At 38.5% G+C, this 21,560-nt stretch overlaps 1 protein-coding gene across 1 annotated transcript in view; it reads right to left on the reverse strand.

Annotated features, from left to right (window-relative positions):
* PRUNE2 (prune homolog 2 with BCH domain) overlaps positions 1 to 21,560 on the reverse strand; it is a gene marked incomplete at both ends in the record, with an annotated part of 138,500 nt that overhangs the window by 83,436 nt on the left and 33,504 nt on the right. The window contains 2 exons of the mRNA XM_082300845.1: positions 15,570 to 15,664; positions 18,139 to 18,291. Coding sequence (XP_082156971.1) covers positions 15,570 to 15,664; positions 18,139 to 18,291 — 248 coding nt within the window. The remainder of the gene's footprint in view (positions 1 to 15,569; positions 15,665 to 18,138; positions 18,292 to 21,560) is intronic.

Genomic DNA, 21,560 nt, shown 5'->3' on the forward strand with positions numbered 1-21,560 from the left:
CAGACTCCTAAATAGTCACCAGTGGCCCCTGACTTCAGCTAACTGATACTTGTAGAAATTTAAATGTGTAAATTGTGAAATGACTACTTTCAGGGTTCTGTTCACCTGGGCATCTTGAAAACCTTATTTTGAGTTTTACAGTTACACTGCTAGTACCCAAAGTCCACAGTAAGAGAGGCTGAGGCTTGGCTTCTGCATAAATATTGGTTTATATTACAAAACAAAATTCCATTACCTCAGAGGATCTGTGTAACTGACTGGAACACTGTAAACAATTAAGCTAATGATATACATGATATACACGAAGGAAGAATTCATAGTAGATGATAAAACAACCAATACTTTCTATTTATTCAGCTATAAGTATTCACAGATTAGTTTGTGGAGAAGACCAACAAGACTCAGCACACTAGAGCAGTACAAAATAACCAGTAACAAACAGGAAAAACAAAACTGGTCATTCCAATTAACCCCTATGCATTAGAATGAACAAGGGGAAATCAAACATAACTGCACATATTAATATACAAGTCAAACATGCAACCTGGATCACACTGGCAACCTCTGGTGATCATGCTAAGACAAACATTTAGCAGGATCCAATGAAAGAGTTTTGCATTTATTTGAACTAAATACCTCCAGATGCTATAAACTGCATATTATCTCTTGAAGACTCAGAAAAAATATTGCCTAAAGGAAATTGTATCATGATTGTTCAATGTAAGACTAATGCACTTCTTCTAAATCAGAATCATGAACAGTTCTGAATTACCATAGAATCAAGAATGGCCTGGGTTGGAAGGGACCTTAAAGATCATCTAGTTCCAACCCACTTGCCATGGGCAGGAACACATTTCACTAGACCAGGTTGTTCAGAGTCCCATCCAACCTGGCCTTGAACACTTCCACGGATGGGGCATCCACAACTTCTCTGGGCAACCTGTTCCAGTGCCTCATCACCTTCACAGGGAAGAATTTCTTCGTAGTATCTAACCTAAATCTACTCTCTTTTAGCTCGAAGCCATCTCCCCTTGTCCTGTCTCTACATGCTCTTGTAACGAGTCTCTCTCCATCTTTCTTGTAGGCTCTCTCCAGGTACTGGAAAGCTGCAGTTAGATCACCCCAAAGCTTTCTCTTCCCCATGATGAATAATCCCAATTCTCTCAGCCTCTCCTCACAGCAGAGGTGCTCCATCCCTCTGATCAGTTTGGTGGCCTCCTCTGGACTCTCTCCACAGGTCCATGTCCCCCTGTGCTGGGGACCCCAGAGCTGGATACAGCACTGCAGGTGGGGTCTCACCAGAGCAGAGCAGAGGGGCAGAATCCCCTCCCTGGCCCTGCTGCCTGCACTGCTTTGGATGCAGCCCAGGACACACTTGGCTTTCTGAGCTGTGAGTGCACATGGCTGGGTTGTGTCCAGCCTCTCCTCCACCAGCACCCACAAGTCCTTCTCAGCTGAATCCATATCTGGAATGGGAATGTGCAGGATTCTTGCTGGAACAGACAGCATCCAGGCAGAAAGGAGTGTATATGCATTACCAAGGTTTAATGTCCAACCGTAAGAGAAAGGGCACGATGCAAACCACTGGCTTTTTTAAGGCATTTTCTTTTGTAGCTATTTCATGTTTGCAATTGCATTATGAAGTGCATAATGATAGCCATTTCTATTATTCAGAACAATGCATCTGTTTATGCAATGGAGTTTCTTTTCCTCAGACATGCCTGCTCCTAAACGTAAAAAAGATGTTTCTGGGGTATTTTTAAATATAGCAATGCAGACCCACCCATGGAAAAAACTCTTTCTTTGGGCTGGAAGCACTGATTAAAGAGTAGTCACTTGGGTTGACCAAGCTCTGAGTCCTTGAAGGACAGTAATGGCAGCAAAGCCCCTAGGGAAAAAGAAAGCCCACAGAGAGAAAGAAAGCATACACAATAGTAAGAGAAAGCCCCAGGAGCTCATTGGAGATGGGAGGTTTTCAAAATATTGATGCTATCGATTTCCACGGCTGTGGTTGAGAAAATACCGTACCATTATTTATTTTTTGATTTATTTTATACCTCCTTCTGTGCCTGATCCAAATCCTAGCAGTGGCCCAGAAGATGAACACATTCATTTAGTTGGTGATCCTCTTGCAGAAGCCCAGGAAAAGCTAAAGCACCCCATCCCACAGCAAGAAAAGTGATGTTTTCCACCAACTGCCCTTCATGGAAAAAGCACAGCCCTGGGGCAGCTGGCAGCATGCCAGACGAGAGCAAGGAAGGTGTCATTTACACACTGCCATGCAAGCTCCAGCAAATCAGTCTCATGGCAAGAAAAGCGCAGCATTTCAGTCTTCACAAACTCCCAGCAAAGTGAAAATACACACATACTCAACTAAGTGCTACAACTATATGGGATGAACCTGAATAAGCTGATTTCAGTTAAAAAAAAAAAATGGAGTGAAGGAAGAGTATTAATATTTTCAATGCCTTTTTTTTTCTGTTCACTCACTGTGTGTTTACCATAAATTAGACCTGCTGAGAGTGTAATGCTGAGCAACCCATATGGCAAATACTCAACTGAGAGATGTGAAAGGAAAATCACTTTTTTATTTCTGCATTATCTCTAGCCCCTTTATTTAGAAAGTCTTCTTTAATAGCAAATGCTGAGAAGCAACCCAGCTAACACTGCTTATATAAGAAAAGATAAGGTGACAAACATTTTAGACCAAAGTAACATATTTTCAGAAGAATATGATTCAATATGTCATGAAAGAGGACAAAAAAATTACACTTAAATCAGAGTTAAGATTTTTGGTTCTAAAACACAATTACAGAGGTTCTTGGTTGTAAAGTTGCCATTTATTATTCAAACTCATCCTCAAGTTCTTCTTCCAATGTAAAAATCTACAGCTAGTCTAAGTCTATGGTGTTCTACCAACTGAAGAGCTGACCTAACAGTTCCCATTTAAGGTACAAAATTAATTTATTCCAACTTTTTTCCTTACTAGACTTACAGTGACAAATACTGACAATGAAACAAGCATACACAGAGGTCTGTCACCCATGAAATCTAAGAAACAATCAAGTCCTGCATGTGGAATCCAGGCACAGATTGCTGACCATATCTCTCTGGCAATCTTGCAGTGGGAAAAATAAAGAAGAATGGACTGAAGATTATTCCTTGTGGACCGTGTTTACTCTTACCTTTCTTTTTCTCTAAGTCTAGGTCTTCGCTCCCCACCTTCCTGCCCCCCACCCTTGTAAAGGATGGAGAGAGAATCAAGTTTTATAAAATTTCTCTGAAAGTGTGACTAGGGCAACAACAGCAGTAAGACCAGAAGGATAAAATGCCACCAAGTTACAATATATCTAGCAGTGGCATCTTTCCTCTTGTAGAAAGTGGCAGAACCGGTAACAAACACCAACTGATCTATTTTGTTTGTAAAGGTAGCATCCAGGGAAGGAGAGATTTTTTTCCCAAGGGCTTTAGTTCACGCAAAGGAGGAAGAAAAAACATCTCACAATGAAAATAGATAGTTTTTCAGGTTCTCTGTTTCATTTCACTACCAACTCTATAATCTTGTTTGACCTGAGCCACAGAATCAAGCAGGCCATATTCAGACATTTTCATTTTTTCTCACAGAACTGAGAGACATCCTCCCAAAGTGTGAAAGGGTTGTATACATGCCTCAATTCCCCACTAATGCAAAAAATATGATTTTTCTTATTTGGGGAAGACAAAATAAGCAGCTGCCACTGTTTTGCTCTGGCATAAATTTTGTGGCCTCAATAGGTTTTTCCTCACCTAAGTGAGCCTAGGTATTGTGTTTATATTCTGTTCAAAACTAAGAATTCTGGAAGGCAGACACACAACAGGCATATGAAATTCTGACACATTGAGAGCTACATGATCACAGCTGAAGAAAGTACCCTATTCTGCTTGCATTTTGCCTTTTTATTTTTTAATCTAAACAGTAATGAAAACTCTCAGGCTTTGTACAAAATCACAGAAATTATGTTAACGTGAGAAATTAAAATCTCTCCCTACCTAAGTTTTCAGTCAAAGGATGATTTTTTTATTAACCACAAATCACAAATAAGGAGAGTTACAAAACTCAAAATACTGAGATTTACTCTTCAGACAAAGTAATTTAAAAAAAAAAAATGCAGTCAGGAGAAAAACAAACGTAGACCTTGAACACTTCCTACTCCTTTTCTTTTGGTAATTAAGAAATTCAATCTGTCCTTAGTAACTTTGGTTAAAGACATTGTTTCATTTCAGAAATGCAACAATTTCAGGATTAAAAATTATATATTCGCACACAGAATTTCTTATGGAGAAAATAATAAAGGTGTTTATTTATGAATAAATTTTTGTTTATGAAAGCAATGCAAGATTACCCTGAAGGAATTATCATTTTATACTTTACCAAGTCTATATGGAAAAAGAAAAAATGGTAAAAAAGTAAGATGTTGCAGTACTCACAGTATACACAGGAGTTCTGAATGTTGGTTTTTCTGCCACAAAAAGCATGCAGGTTAGACTTAGTATGTATTCATTTAAGTACACAAAATCTAACCAAGCAATTTAGCTATGGAGCTGCATAGGATATTATATTTTTGGTGAATATCATTCATTCAGCAGCTTTATGATGAAAACTATATTTCATTAGAGACACATAGAAGCTGTGAATAATTCTGAAAACAGAAGTGGTGACCTTTCTGAGAAAATTTTATCTGTCTCCTAGAAAAAGAGGAAGGAAAATTGCAGTCTTTGTTAGAATTAGTGTTCTTAGCAAATCTGTATTTGAAAACTCAAATAAGGGCTGAAGGCTTTCAACTTGAATTTCAATTTTGTAATTTTTTTTAATCCCTGTACTGTAAATCAAATATATTAAAATGTATATAAAATCAAATAAACCCCGAAGTTTCTGGTCAGACAAAACACTTGACTTCAAGTCCTGAGAGTGTACCTAGTTACATGGAGTCAAAAAATGGATCTTTCCCATCGTCATCTAAACAGAGAACATATTTGCATTGTAAAAATCTTTCAGAGCGCTTGACCTGCCGAATTCAAAATTCCAAAATATTTCCACATCTTAAAATACCCAATAGTTTCAGGACTAGGCTTCTGATATAGTAGAAGGTATAAAATTCAGTGGTGTATGATAAAAACATAGGCTATTGTAATGTTTACAAGTGCTAAGCATTAATTTACATTAAGAGTTCAGAAGATGTTTCAGGATGTGTTTTGCCAAAGAGATGGAACAAAAGCAACATTTCAAGACGTATCAAACATACTTCATGGGTTTTCTACATTAAAATATCACTATTCTAAATAAATATTACATGATTTTGAAAGTGGAGGGATTTTTAAACTTTTTAATTAAAAACACAAAAGTAGTCACCAAGGAGAATATTTGTTTAGAAATACACTGTATCTCTCTTCACTTCCTGTTGACAAATTTGCTGGCTTCTGTAGTACAGTAACACTAACACCAGCAAACTTGAAATGTCTTTTTACTCAAAGCTAGACTGATACTGTAATGTTGGATCAACAGTTCAATGTTCTAATTAATGTGTTTCCCACACAATAGCAAAGAAAAAAACAAAAACTAAATAGCAGAAAATACAATTTCTCTAATATTCCTATTGTCATCCCTATTACCAGTTCTTATATTCTTATGCATTACAGCCAGATCTTAAAATGCTAAACGTTCATCCTAGGTTTTACACTGAATTTGTTTTAAAAGTACATTATATTTCATAGAAACAACTCTTTATGCTGAACGTTTCTCAAAACAGCACCTCCCGCTGTCAATGTCTATGCCCCATAAGCAGCTAAGCTGAGTGCTACTGACAAGAACTGGAAGAGTATACAAATGATAAATTAGTCAGCTTTGTAGAAGTCAGAAATACAGGCCAATAATGATACTGTAGATTATAGCATTTTACTTAGCTGAAAGACAGTGCATATTTTACAGCTGTATTTCATAAAGAAACCACCTTAATTTATTTAAACACATTTCAGAAACAATACAAAAGAAAATAGTCTATCTTTTTGAACAATGTACCTGTGAGCACAAACACATTTTTACTGTAATGTTAGTAAATTGTTTATGCTCATTCCTTTAATAATTCTCATAGGTATTTTACTTTGTTTATTAACTTTTGAACCAAGACTGAACTAAATCATTAAAGGCAAAATTGTAAATGATAGCTTGGGCTGAATTAGACCAAATGTCACACTAATTATAACCGATGACATCTATGCAATTTCTTCAGATACCAAAATAAAAGTGAAATCCTAAAGACATACCACTGCACACCTGATACCAGTGTCTACCTTGTGCATTTTTTAAGTGATACTGCAAGTACAAAAAATTCTGATGCTTCTGGCTGACTATCTGTTATGTCAGTACTATAGAATAAAATAATCAAATACACCTTGTAAAAACTCAAAAATGAGTACATGCTGAGTTGGGAAGGTTTTTAAATGTAATGGTTTCGGTCAGTTTTACAAGTTTACATTTTTCTCATATCTCAAGAGACTGTAGTAATATCTTGCCTAACATCCTACATGACATCATGCAAAAGCATCTCACTGATTGGGGGAACTATAGCTCGTACCACCCCCATATCATCTTCTGAAAGGAATATGGTCTTCACAGGAAAACTATAAGCAATCCCGCTAATCACTGTAACCAAGGTCATTTTTGCTGCCTTTTGATTTCACATACTTAATTAGGAAGCACTTCTTTGAATCATACAATAACAAGTTAGAAGCGATCTCAAGGATGATCTAGAACAAAGTTTTTTGACAAAAGCACTCCAGACAAGGTGGTCCAGCACCCTGCCCAGATGAATCTTAAAAGTGCCTAATGTTGAGAAATACAGCACTTCACTGGGGAGATTATTCCAATGACTGACCATTCTCATTGTGAAAAATTTTCCTCTTGTGTCTATCTAATCAGAATCTCTCCAGCAATAACTGTTGTATCCATTATCCTTCATTTTTTCCATGTGACTCCTTGTAAAAACAGTCTCCATCTTTTTTGTAGCCACTCTTTAAATACTAGAACCCGGTGTCAAGGTCTCACCTAAGCCTTCTTTTCTAACATGTCAGGCTTCCTAGTTCTTTGATCATCTCTGTGGCCCTTCTCCCCACCCTCTCCAGCCTGTCCAAATCTTTTTTGTATAGTGGGGACCAAAACTGATGGCAGTATTCCAGGTGTGGCCAGACAAACACTGACAAGAATGGGACAATCTCTGCTGCTGATGCCCTTGTGGATGCAGCCCTGGATCTCACCGGGTTCCTTTGCTGCAGCAGCACCCTGCTCACTCATACCGAGCTTGTCGCTCACTGGGACTCCCAGGTCGCTTTCCACAGAGCTGCTTCCCAGACTTGTGCTCCCAGCCTGTGCTGTGCTCCTGGATTTGCTTTCCCAGTGTAAGACCTTATACTTGTCCTTGTTGAACTTTGTAAGGTTCTTCTTTGCCTGCTTTCCAGCCTACACACGTTTTCCTGCAGGTTGGCTCTTCCTTCCAAAGTGTCCACTTGATCCCTGAGTGATTTTAAGTGCTCTGGATAACCACTTATGAAGACATGAAACAGCGCTGGGCCCAACACCAGTCCTGAGGGTCCCACTTGTGCCAGGCTGCCAGTTGGAAAAGGAGGCATTTACCCCCACTGTGGGTGCTGCCTGTGGGTCAGTTCCCCACCCCCTGCACGGGCAGCTCGTCCAGGCTGTTACACAACAGCTTCACCAGGAGGCTGTGAGAGACCATAGAGAAAGCCTTGCAGAAACACAGGCAGACAGTGTCCATGGCCTGCCCCACATCAGCCAAGCAGGTTACTTTGCTGTAGAAGGCAATCAGGTTTGTCAAGCACAATCTTCCCTTGGCGAATCCATGCTGGCTTTTCCCAACCACCTGATTCATCTGACTTGCAATTAATTCTCCCAGGAGGATTTTTTTCATAACTTTTTCAGGGCCTATAATTTCCTGGATCCTCCTTTAAGCCCTTCTTGTAGATGGGGTGACTGTCTTCTGGGATGTCTCCTGATCTCCACAACTTCTCAAAGATTATGGACAGCAGCCTCACAATGACCCCAGCTAGCTCTCTAATACTCTTGAGTGGATATTGTCAGGTCCTATCTATTTGCAGGGGTCAAGTTCCTGTAATAGCCCACACAGCAACTTTTCCTTCACTGACAGTGGGTCTGTGTTTGCATCAACATGGACTTTTGTTTCCAGGGTCTGGGACCCAACTGTGCTGGCGACAACAGAGGTGAAGGAAGTGTTGAGAACTTCTGCCTTTTCGGTGTTGTCGGTGACTAATTCACCTTCTCCCATTTAACACCAGGCCAGTAGTTTCCTCCTGTTTCTGCTTGTTGTTTATATATGCAAAGACCCCTTTCTTGTAGTTTCTGACATCTCTTGCCACTTTCAATTCAAGCTGAGTCTTTGCTTTTCTAACAGCATCTCATGCCCTGGCAATGTTCTCCTGGTTCTCAATAGATTTTAAATTCCTTTTCCATCTCTGGTGTGCTTCTCTTTTGGTCTTGAACAGACTCAGAAGCTCACAGTTACACCAAGAGGGTCTCTTGTTCCACCTACTTCCCTTCCCTTTGAAGAGGATGAATTGGTTTTGTGCTTCCATGAGAGCAACCTCGAAACACTCCCTGCAGTCACTAGCTCCTTTATTCTCTGTGGAAGCTTCCCTTTCAACTAAGCTCTGCTCTTCTAAAATCTAAAACCTCTGCCTTAGTACTAACCTTCAGAATGCACAGCCAGACCCCAAACTCCACACTGTGATCACTGCAGCCAAAGCCACCACTGAGCAAGATACTACAAAGCTGGTTTCCTTGGTTAGTGAGCAGCCAAGTCCAGCTGTGCCTCATTCCTGGTTAACACATCTAACATTTGTAGGAGGAAGCAGTCCTCTATGCATTCCAGGAACTTGATAGATTTTGTGACCTGCTGTATTGCTCTACCAAGAATGTCTGGATAGTTGAAGACACCTAAAAGACCCAAGATCTGTTATCTAGAGCTTGCGTAAATGACCCAAATATTGCTTCCTTGCCCTTATTGTCTTGGTTTGGAGATCGGTCTTGGAGATGACCCCTTTAACCTTGACCCAGAGGGATTTGGTAGGGCTTCCATAGTCACTGTAGTTGACTTCTATACATTCAAGGTTCTCCTTAACCTAAAGTGCAACTCCCCCTCCTCTCCTCCCCTGACTCTCTTTATAAAACAGCCTGTAGCCATCCATCATATTTCTCCAGTCATGTGAGTGGTCCTATCATGCTTCAGTTACTCCTATGATACCCTAACTTTTTAACTGGGTGTCGAGTTCCTAGTGTTTATTCTCCAGGCTGTGAACATTGGTATAAATACACTTGAGGTGGCTGGTCTTGTCCTTATCATGGGAGGCAGCTAAGGAATAGTTGTCACTGCTCTGACTGGCCTGGCTTACTTCCCAGTTGGCTGCAACAGCAACCACTTAAAACTACCACTTAAATGGTTCTCCCCACCAGATTCCTTTCACACCTTTAGAGAAGAGTCACTACAGAGAATTCAGCTTGCCTGTTTAATCTCTGCACACCTTGGATTGTACTCATTACAACTGGGGTACTTTGGCTGACCTGAGGCTAAACTGAGCAACTATTGTCTCCAGAAGACGGCAGTCAGATGTCTAAGCACGAGTACGGTATTTACATCAATGCACGTGTGGCTGCATTACTCAGTCATATGAGGTTATGTATTCACCCTCCTAATACTTCTGAAAAAGCAAATGAAAGTATGTTTAAGCTTTATGTACTATATATGTTATAAATTTTCCTAAGGCACATATCACAGACTGACATTTTAAGACCTTAATTAAGGTTGATTTATTTACAAATGGTATGTTTTCAACTCTCAAAAATGATGTATTTAATGTTTTATTTTTAAACACAATTAAAAAATAATATATAAATATATACATACTGCAAATGTAATACAGATAACAAATTCATTTAAGCCCATTTATGCACATTAGTGACACACCATGTGGCAGAAAGACTAGGACTACAAGAAGACCCCGTGGCGATTTATTTTATATTAAATCCCTAATGGCCTCTTCTCATCTTTGCAAAAATATGCACAAAAGTCCAGACTATGCAGCCATTGAAATGAATGGTTATTTATTTGCTAAACGAGAACCCTATGTTTAATGTTCCTTAGACATAAGGTAGTCTGCAAAAGTCGCATTCCTACAGCTCCATACATCATTTATTTTACATACCCTAACTTCTCACAACAGGCATCAGAAAAATACTTTTGAACCGCATTGCTATTGTAAGTTGCTGCGAATTTTGTTTCCAATTCCATTACTGGAAGATTAAATGTTAACATGTTTACTTGGGTTTGCTTCTTGCTTTGTTTTTAGCATTAAAAACAAATTCATGGACCAATCTGCCATTTAAAATACGTTTATATTTACACTGAAAGAAAAAAGTTCCCAAATACACAATATATATACATAATCATTATAGATAGACAACAAAAGTTCAAATCTTCAAAGAAACACATTGTAATCTCACACATTTGGGTGTAATGGTCTACCTAGCACTTGTTTGACATGCTTCAGCTAAGACAGAGGTTCCTGATTTGCTCTACAGAAGTATTAAAAACATCACTTTTCAAAATGCAGAAACAAAATGGTCCAAATTAGTAAAACAGTAGCAATTCTTACTACAAAATAGCCTTAAAATTAAACTGTACCTCCAGGATCAGACTATTTTTTCAAAGGAAGATGATAAACTGTGCACCCAAACATTTCTGTATTTCTTAAGTTACTGTTGCTGGAACAGCCACTCTAAGTTCCTCTGAGAACTTTGCGGCGCAAAGCCACAAACGGGGAAGCTGTTAAAAGAGAAATAACTTCCTACTGGTACCATCCCCAACTCATTTGGACTGTGGAGGCTACCTAAGAACAGTCAAGCTTCCCATGGCAGCATGAACTTGCAGGTCACTTTCTTGAGGAAACAACACTAGTGACAGCAGCCTCCAGTGGGGCTCTGACATGCTCTCTAAGCCTTTAGAAGTGGCATACAACCTCTACAACCTGGAAACTGTCTTTATGAAGCAGGTGGATGCCATGGCCAGAGGCATGAACCTCAACAGACCAGTCAGCCTTCAGAACATACACACTCCCTTGTCTTTCACAGTCAGTAGCAGACAATCATAGACGTTATCTTCAACTGACTGGACTGCTTCCTCATGCAGTAATTTATTTTCTATATTCGTAAGTTCTGTGAGCAGTTAGAATAAATTTTTGTGAACCAACAGATAAAAGACTTAGTCCAACAAGCATATTATTAATCTATGCTATAATGAGCCATTTCAACTAAACTGAACACTCATGAAACATGGATTGTTCTCCCAATGCACCACACTTAAAAAGGCAGAGAACAGAGTTCACTTTACAACAGAAGTATTCCTCTTCAGGAAAAAAAAATCACTTTCCCAGAAAGTCACATTGAGAAGACATTCTCATTTCCAAGAGAATTCCAGCAGAGAAGCAGCAAAAGATACTCTCAGGGTATAACATAATGTAACAGAAATTAACTGTAACACATGCATTGAATTTTGCTACAATATCCTATGAGTAATCATTATTATGACCTGGGGAAACTTTCCGGCAAAGGCAACAAAAATAACTGTGATCTGGGCAGTGTCACTTTTATTTTGTCATTCTCTTCAAAAATAAAGTGGTTATGCATATGAAATCCAAGCAGCATACACTCTGCCAGTCACTGGTGACATAGGTCTGATTTCATCGTACAGCTTTAATGCCACCTAAATCCATGAAGGCCAGAAATGACTATGCAAAGCTGCATATAGACTCTTAGAGAAACCTAAACACATCCACACAACATGACTATCCTACAGAAAGCATTTCAGTGGCCAATACTTTTGCATATTTGTTGCTTTTTAAGAAAAAAAAGTGACCTTGTGATACTTCTGAAGAAGCAAAAACACAAACACACTAGAGATTCAACACGTGTTACCAAGCCTGTTCTTCACGTTTCCTTAATATTTAATCAGGTAACGTCTGCAGAGCACTTTGAGGATGAATAACAAATTACCATTATTATTGCTGAGAAAATAATGAATTCATTAAAGTTTGTGTATTCTGAATTCATAACAGAATTCTAAACTGAATAGACAGGTCTGGACAGTTTTGTCAGTGATTTCCTTATATGTATTGTGCTTCTGATACTGGGTAAAGCAACTACGTGTGATTCCTACTGCTAATAATACTGAGTAAAAAAACATCTTTTGCTGGTCAAGCACCAAAAATGAGGGTGTTCAGAAAATGTTTGAAGAAACAGCAGTAATGCTGCTGCCTTGTTGGGGCTACCTAAAAACAGAGGCTAGACAAAATTCAGAGGATAAAAGTGGGTATTTATTGAAGGGCCTTCAGTAAGGTACACTATGGGCAGACAGGGCCCTAGGGCTACACCCAAAATGGACAATGGGTCACGAGTTTTTCACACTTTTATAAGTTTGGTTCATTTGCATATCAAGGTTACTTCTCCAATTACAATTTCAGGTAATGATGTCATTACCTACCCCAAGTTTGTTGCCCCTTTTTTGAGTCTTTGTTTACATGTTTTGGGGCCTGGAACAACAAGGTGTCCTCGAGTCTTAGGCCTAGAGAAGATTTTTTATGTCTAACCAGAACGGGAGAACAGTAGCTAAGAGGCTATATGGAGTTCTAGAGTTAGACACTAAAACTGTACTAGTTACTGTACTAAAGCACTACAGGATCTGAAAAACATAAAAGCCAAAACCCTAAGGCATCAATGCAGCAAATGCAAGACTCATCTCTATCCCAATAACTTTGCAAACATTACACCTAACACCATTGAAAAGCTAGCCCTTTCTGGCACCAACTGTTCACAGCAGAACAACAGACAGCAAAAAGCAGAGGAAGGAAGGTACCTGTGACTTCCAGAAAGAAATCCCATCAAAAATACTAGTAATAAAATTCCTTAACAGACTGGGACTAAGAATCATCTAACATCAGTAAAATCTGTTCAGTTTGTTCTTACAGGTAAACGAATCTCCTCTGCCCTCCATTGTGGGGTATGCCCAGCCCCTGCCCTGGAGGGATCTCTGCTGAGATAAGAGATTTCGCAATTGCCCAGCAGGACTCCCTGGAAAGGCAACCACTTTGGTCACGGCGAGAAAAGACAGACCCACAATCCTTTAGGAGACTCTATGCAGATCATTCTGTAACCCATTGGTCCTCACCCATCCCAGATCCTCTGTAACCCATTGGCCTTTATTGATCCCTTGTATCCCTATAAAAGCAAGCCCTCTGGCCCTGTGGGGCTCAGAGAGAGTTCTCGTCCCTGGCTTTCCCCTTGGCCGGAGGGGACCCACAATAAAGCTACCTTTGTGCGGAACCAGCCACACGAACCTCTCGTCTCTCTCTCTGGTCTGGCTTGGCCTGGAGGCTGCCCTGCAGAGCTGAGCTGGAATCACGAGCTGATATCACTAAAGAGCTGACAGCCTCTGCAAGGGCTCTCCTGCCAGCAGCTGAGAGAAGACAACCGGGCCTCGGGAAGGCGACTCCTTTTGGGACCATCTCCCCGAGATGGTCACCTCTTCCTGGGTCAGAGCCACTGACCCCCCCTTTCCAGTTGTAATACTCCATAATGACCACTAGCTATGTAAGAAAAACAATTATGAAGCATTTACTACTTGACCACCACATCTTAACACTTCTTTGGCAAGGTAAGTCAGCATCACATGTTACAGTGTCACTGAAAAAAGGCAAAAAATTTGCTTGCTTTGAGGTCTAGGAACACCTACTGTTGACAAAGTCAAATTGTGAGATCCAGCCAAAGGGACGACAAGTTCCGAGTTACAATTAATTTGAGCATAAAGAGTAGCAAAAATGAGTTCAGATTTACCTGGAGCTTAGATCTGTGGAGGGCAAGGTCTGTATTCTGCATAGCTATTAAACATGATTTAATGCAAAATAAACAAGAAGAAAATGTAATGCTAAAGCTAGCTCCTTATTAGCTCCTAGCTCTGTCCGCCATTAACTGAAAGTGACAGAGTAAAAGAGAAAGATTTAAAACAAAAGGAGATGAAGATTTTTTTAAGAATATTTTAAAATCCCATTTTCTCTTTCACTAATTTATCTTACAGGGATTTATCTTACAGGGATTTATCTTACCCCATCCCCATTCCTCCCAGCCTCAGCAAATTTTCAGGATCAAATATGGTTCATAAAGCAGTGCAGTTTTGGTGGTATAGATTGCTTAATATTGAAACAACTAACAGAAAATGAATAGATTCTCTTTCATTTCTTGAAGCTTTGCTACCCAATTTGCTTTGTATATTTTAGTATGCAAGCAGAAATCCAGAGATAATTATTAGCTGGATTGTACCAAAAACTTCTTCAACCACAGAAGCACCTAATTTTTTGTAAAAAGCGTCACAAGACACATATTGTAGGAAATCCTAGGACATACAATGGAAGAACTATTCAAGAGAATTATTTTTTTTTAAGTAGCACTTGAGGTATAAAAAAGGTTTTGATTTACTGCAAAAGTAGATGACAATTTCTTTGACATTTCAAATACTTTTGTATGGGTGACTTGCAAGCAAATGAAGACACTGAAAATTACAAATACATACTATATAAAAATGTCTTTGTTATTGAGATTTTCTTCAGACCACTTAGGTTTTAATATTAATCAATATGTCAGTATGCAAACTTCAATCAGAAATAATAGTGTCACGTCATACTTGTCCAGTGATCTAAGCATTCATACTTTTAAAATAATATTTTTACAGAATATCCAGAAACACATATCTCTCCTTCAGGTAGATAGCCACTGACATCTGTAACATTAATGTCTTGAGATAACAATTCAAAGCATGCTACACAAGAGTTTTCCCTAAGCCTTTACAAAATGTTTGGGACTGTTCAAGAAACAAAATCCAAGCAGTCACTTGCAGGTTGTCTCAGGGATACTCATAAAGACAAATCTATAGTTTTGATTGAAAAGATCAAAATTTTACTAATGTCTGGCCTGTTGAGGTACTTCTGTTTCTACCAGCAGGCATTTAATTTAGGCAGTGTGGCAATGGACTAACTTCATTACACAGTTTCAAGACCGATTTCTAGAAGGCATGTCCCCTCAAAAAGCTGAGAGCTGACTTTATAAAATTTAATGCCACACTGTAAGTGAAAGGTAGGACAAAGTCCTAGTTAGTAACTACCAACTGAAGTATAACAGAACGCTCACACCTTCAATTCACCCAAAGGCTGCAATTTGTTTATGCCATTGTTTTTAACACATCCTGGTACAATTTAATGGGAGGGAATAATCATAATATCATAATCGTGTAAGTCAGATAACAAACAGCTATTACTTCTCTCAAAGTTTATTAAATCATTGAAAATTCTGCTCATACTGAAGAAAATATTGAGAAAATAACTTGTTCACAATCTGTTTCAAAGAACCATCTCCATATGCAATAAGGCTGTTTAACATGTTGTTTTAAGCTTCCTCTTACCTCCAGTGACATGTACACAGTGCTAATTGCTACTTTGATTTCTCCATCTGAAATCTCCTTGAGATCCTTGAGCATAATCTCCTCAATACTCACACCTGCTTGAGAAAAGAAATGAATTTCCATATATACAAATACCTACAGCTGACATATGCATCAACATAAATTAAAAACACAGCTTAGACTTTAATGCTGAACCTTCTGTATTTCAGCATATCATATGAGAGAATAAAAACCAATATTAATATTTCAATGCTTAATGTTTCTAGAGGGATTTTTTTTAAGGAAGAGATTTAAGGGAGGATACACACTAACAATAAGTATGAAGAATTAAGTCTCCTGCAACACCTGTGCTCCTGTGTGAACATACAATTTTTTAAGTGTACATAATTCCAGCTGATGATAAATGTATAGATAGACCATTTCTGTGGTCTAACATGAAATCACCAATATAAAATACTTCTGAAATAACTAATATATTGAAAAGCACCTGTGGAAATATTCAAAAGCAAGCCACTTAAGATATTCTCTAAACACAGTCATTAAACGTTTCTGACCTTCTTCACAAATTGATACACCAATGGGTTTTTCTTATGTACATCAAACCATTCATGAACTAAGTATATATTTATATATATTTATATTTATTGAAACATTATCATTGGAATTGCAACCAGACATACTGGCATGTTTAAGCACAATGTATTGAAAATCCAGGTGACTAAGCTTCCCTCATTGGAGATGTTTGTCTAAAATGCTGTAAAGATTCTCAAAACAAATACATGTTATGTAGAAGAACATAGTTATATCATGTGATTGCAATACAGGCATGATAGCCAAATGTCTATGTAAAGAATGCTGCAAGCCACCTATCTCAGTGCAGGGCAACAACTAAAATGTCCACCAACCTTTACAGCATAGGAATTTAACATTCACCATGTGTTTGTATGAATGATTTTCAAGAGGGAAATAAATACCAACTTGAGTCAAGGAAATTAATCCTTTCATTACTATTCCTGTACAGAGTCCAGCTACCGCATTCAATCCAACAACAAGATGAACATTTACACATCTGTAATTTAAAAAATTTTGCATATAACCTATAGACTTTCTGGTGGGCTGCAACCTATTGTGCCTCAAATAAAAAAATAATTCAGGCCAATAAATCATTATTTCTGCATGAAACTGGGAAATTTTTTTGCTGAATTGTCCTAATACTGCCTGAAATAACAGGTAAATAAGGTAAAATACTCAGCAGTGGTTACAACCTTCAAGGGGCTTCTGAAACTCAGCAGCATCCTACTAACAGAAAAGTCACATGCAATATATGCTTATGTCATATGAATATACACTAAATATGTACCTTATAATACACATAAAACAGGAGCTATAAGCAAAACAAGTGCATGACAGTGCCCTCCTCATGTCTCATGTGACATACATAAATTACTGGCAACCAGTACCAAGCAGACTAAACCTACTACATATACTTGTCCAAGTTTTGCATTTGATATTAGGGAAAACTTCATGACAAACAATACTAAACCATTTTCCCTGGCAACTGGCAGAACTAAGAACTGACGTCTATAAAAGCGACTTTCACTGCCACTTTCCAATCTAGACTGCATACAGTTCATTCCTGAACTAAGATTACCTGAGTGGAGGAACTTAACAGAATTAATATGAATGTTTACAGACCGGAACTAAATTAGCTTGTGATCTCACTGAAAGAAAGGGCAAAGGAAGCAGCACCTCAAATTCTGTCCTTATCTCCCAGATAGGGCAGCTGTCTTAGGCTGATGGTCGGAATTTAGATTTCTGCAGATCAGCAGATAGAGAACAAGAAAAGACCCTGAGTCTGCACAGACCCTGTGTTTACCTGATGCATCTAACAGAGAAATATCTCAGGAATTTAATACTCACTCTTTGGTAACAACTTGGCAGCAAATTCTAGTAAAAAAATGTAAGAGTTATTGCAACAATTTTCTTCAGGCTTTCACAGCATTCCTTTAAAAGCCTGCTACTAAATTTTGGGTTCGAACATCGCCATTTTAGATCACTGAATATTTCTGTTCGGTACTTCTATCAAAAGAAAGGAAAAGAATTTCAACTTTCCCACTGCTTCCTTAATCTTAGTCTGATGTCAAATTCACTTCACCTGTACATAGCAGTAAACTTGGGAAGAGTCATAAAACAAAATCTAGCTGCACACCACATAGGCAATTGCAACACAATTTCTGCACATGGGCTGACATATTTATTATGTCCATGTGAATCAACATAAATTCTTGATGAGCATACACTTGTAAAAACAATATATGAAAAAAATTAATGTTAATTTTATCTGTAAAAACAATACAAGATTATTTATGAGCTTAGTAGTTCCTAAAGAAATCACAATTCCATGATTTAGAATGTAAGCAACTTAATTTAAAATTAATATACTACATTTAACTGTCAATGAAGACAGCATGCTGCACCTATTTCCATCACACACAATAAAATAATATTCTGATATGGTTACATAAATAAATTTGAAAAAGGTCTGAAAAATGGAAGGAAGTTGCACTACCTTGGGCATTAAACTGAGTCTCTTGAAGAACAGAGATAATTTGCTCTCGTGGTGGAAGATCTGGAAACTTTTCTTCCAAGATTGACAGTACTTTCTCCTGCTGCTCTGTAATTCTGTCAGCTTCCAAAGACATGCACTTGAAGAGAATGCTTCCTGAAACATTGAAAGACAAAAAATCAGTGTCTCTTGTAAGTATCAAAGAGGTACTACAGAAACAGGAAGGTTTACTGTATTGCTTCCCAAGCCCCTTCCTTCTTGGAGGTTGTTTCCTCTGAGAGTTCACTAAATTCACACAGAAACATCCTCCTAACATGAAGGTCCTAAGTTTGAACTAGGCACCTCTTCGGTGCTTCTGCTACAGCTAACTGGCTGGTCCCAGGGCTGCCACGGTGTGCAGCATGCTTCTGTACACCCACCCAACATAGCTGTGCAGCACAGCCAGCAGCAGCCAACAGCACACCAGCCTATATTCCTCTCTCCAAGCACTAGACCAAGCGCTGGTGTGTTTTGAAACATAAATCCACATTGTCAGCCTTCCTTCTACAGACATGTCAGTGAGCTCCTACAATGGACAAAAGGAAGAAATGCTTTACTGTTAGGATGGTGAGCCACCAGAACAGGAGAAGATGTGGATGTCCCATCCATTGGAAGTGTTCAAGGCCCAGCTGGACCAGGCTCTGAGCAACCTGGACCAGTGAAAGGTATCCCTGTCCATGGCAGTGGTGCTGGAACTAAATGATCTTAAAGTCATTGGCCATTGTGGTATAAGTCACTCTGGCTAATTCTTGTCAATGGACGCATCAAAAAAACACCAATTAAGATAATCAAAATTTCAAAATTTAAGAGGGACATAACCCAGTAAATAACTTTATAGTGATTGGAATCATCTTACAATGCAGAAGTGAGAGTGATGTCTTTTCAGACAACTATGTCCTGCACACAAAGTCACCTTTTCATTCCCTGGAGATTGGGATCCCGTTTATTAATATACCCAAAGATAGTGTTTGCTTCCAATCACCCACAGTAAAGTGAAGATAATAAAATCTTATACTTCAGCATTGAAATTATTTATTATTCTATTGTGCACAAGAATTTAAAACAAGTGTATGATTTCATTGCATCATGCTGGGTCAATGAGGAAATGAGTACAATAATGTAAGATAGTTACTGGAAAACAAAGTGTTCAGGCTTTAGCACAGAGCAAAAAAGAATAAACAAAAAACCTTGACACTGCCACCCTCAATCTCATCCGATGAGCTAGGATCCAAACATCTACTATATATGCATTTTTCTTTTCTCCTACAATGTCATCACATGAAATAACAAACAGCATTTCTTCAAATTTCACAAAGCACTCGCAACAAAAGAATTGCGCCATGCTAAGTAAATTATTAGTTATTAGACAAATCCGGTGTGGATTAAATAATAAATAATGCTTAATAAGCCAAAAGGTGCTCCCCATCAGACACTAATTTCTGGAATTAAACACAAATACATGAAGTTCCATTCTGTGTTTCTATTACAGATATTGTAACTGCCAATATTCTTTTAATTCACAGCAGTTTTTCATGTCAGTCTTTCAATCACTTTAACACAATGCTCCTGCTCTATTTGATAGTATTAAAAATATTCAATAAATAAAGACTGCATGAAAATCATGTCTACTGATCCAGATTGACATTTCTAAATTTAGGTACACAAACCTGGCTCCATAACAAGCACATTTCAATTTCTACAGGTAAATAACTGATAAATAAAGCACCCAGGATATCTATACCCATTATCCATACTCCACTCAAGGCCTGGTTTTCAGTCCCTCTAACAGGAACACAATTTCTCAATCAGCAGCTTCCATGATAATTCATCTAAAAATATCCCTTTGTTGTTCAACCCCATAGCAGATAACAGTGCTTGTGCTACATATATATTCTTGAGATATATGCTATACCTTGGGAACAGTGGTGATTAGAATGAATTAGACACCCCACAACACGCCTTCAGTCAGCAGAGAGCTGCATCTGGATAAATGGCAGCTCAGGGACCAGGCTGCCAGAAATATTTTAGCAACAGCAATTGTCTGGTTTTTTTTCTTCCTCCGGAAACAGAAAGGGAAATTGCTCATGCGTACACAAAGGAAATGGAGACTCCAGCAGAATGTGCTGGATCTACAGTGTGTGCTCAAATTCATCATACCTACTGGAGGGAGGCTGCAGCATATCCCATTAAGCCTTCCAGCAGCACTAGGATGAGTTAGGCAGTGTGTCCATCTGCACAGAACCTCAGATACACACAATGTATGAAACTTTTACCACAGCTGTGTGTGCTTCAGGGAATGGAACATTTGAGTAAGAACAAGAAGAGAAAATCCTAATATAAACATACAGGAAAATGCAGAAGAACAAGAGTTGTGAGGTGTATATCCAACCAAGCTCACCAGTTTGGAAGTAAACATCACGTGAGCTTCACTCACCATAGGCAAGACACCTTAGAAAGGTTTTTAAAAGGATGCTTTTGTCACTAGTCACAACAATACTGTAGTGCTTGCAATTGATAACTCTTCTACTAGGATGAAAGCCAGAAAAGGATCATTCTCAAATTACTAGGGTGTTACTAGCAAGCCCTAAGATCAACATTTACTTGTCCTTTAATACTATGATCATTCTTCAATTCTGTCCTCATCAGCAGGAAAGAAAGGCACACCTCATCTCTCCCAGGCATCCTCAGTATTCCTATGAGGGTTAAGATATCACGTAGTTTAGCAAAAGAGTTCACTTAAGGTAATTTTGCTTGACCAAAGATCATTAGTCCATTTAGTCATGTGTCGTCTCATAAATACCTGCTGTAAAAGCAATACATGGTCTCAGAAATCTCCTGCAGATTTTACTGAGTGCTGGTACAACTCCCCCGGGGTTTCTGAAAGCATAATGGTGGCTGCTCTGTCTGCTTACAAGCAGAGAAAAAAATATATAATACACAATACAAGATTCAATATTATTTCTTGTGTACATCACACTTTACCACATTTTTTTTTTTTCCGAAGAAGAGGTCACTGGAAAATCGGCTAAGGCTCTTAAAAAATGTGCATTTTATTCTTTTTTTGCAAAGCAGTTTGGAAGTGAAGCATTAGTTTTGCCAAAAGCAATTGCTGTGCATTAATATTAAACATGATCTAATGAAGGCAGAAGTCGTTTTGGGAAAACATTAAGAACAGCACAAGCATCTCCTGAATTTTAAGTTTATGGCTGAGAGAAAGTACACTGAAAATATAGGCATTTCTCCTGTCAAGGTTTTGTTCCATAACCTGGAAAAATAAAGGGCAGGGAAAAGGGGGAAAACCAACAGTCCCTCATGGAAAGTATACTTCAACACTCCTCACACACACACCCCCCACAACCCTCAAAAAACCACAAACCAAAATTGTA

This window comes from Coloeus monedula, assembly GCF_965178545.1.
Source record: "Coloeus monedula genome assembly, chromosome: Z".
Taxonomy (NCBI): Eukaryota; Metazoa; Chordata; class Aves; order Passeriformes; family Corvidae; genus Coloeus; species Coloeus monedula.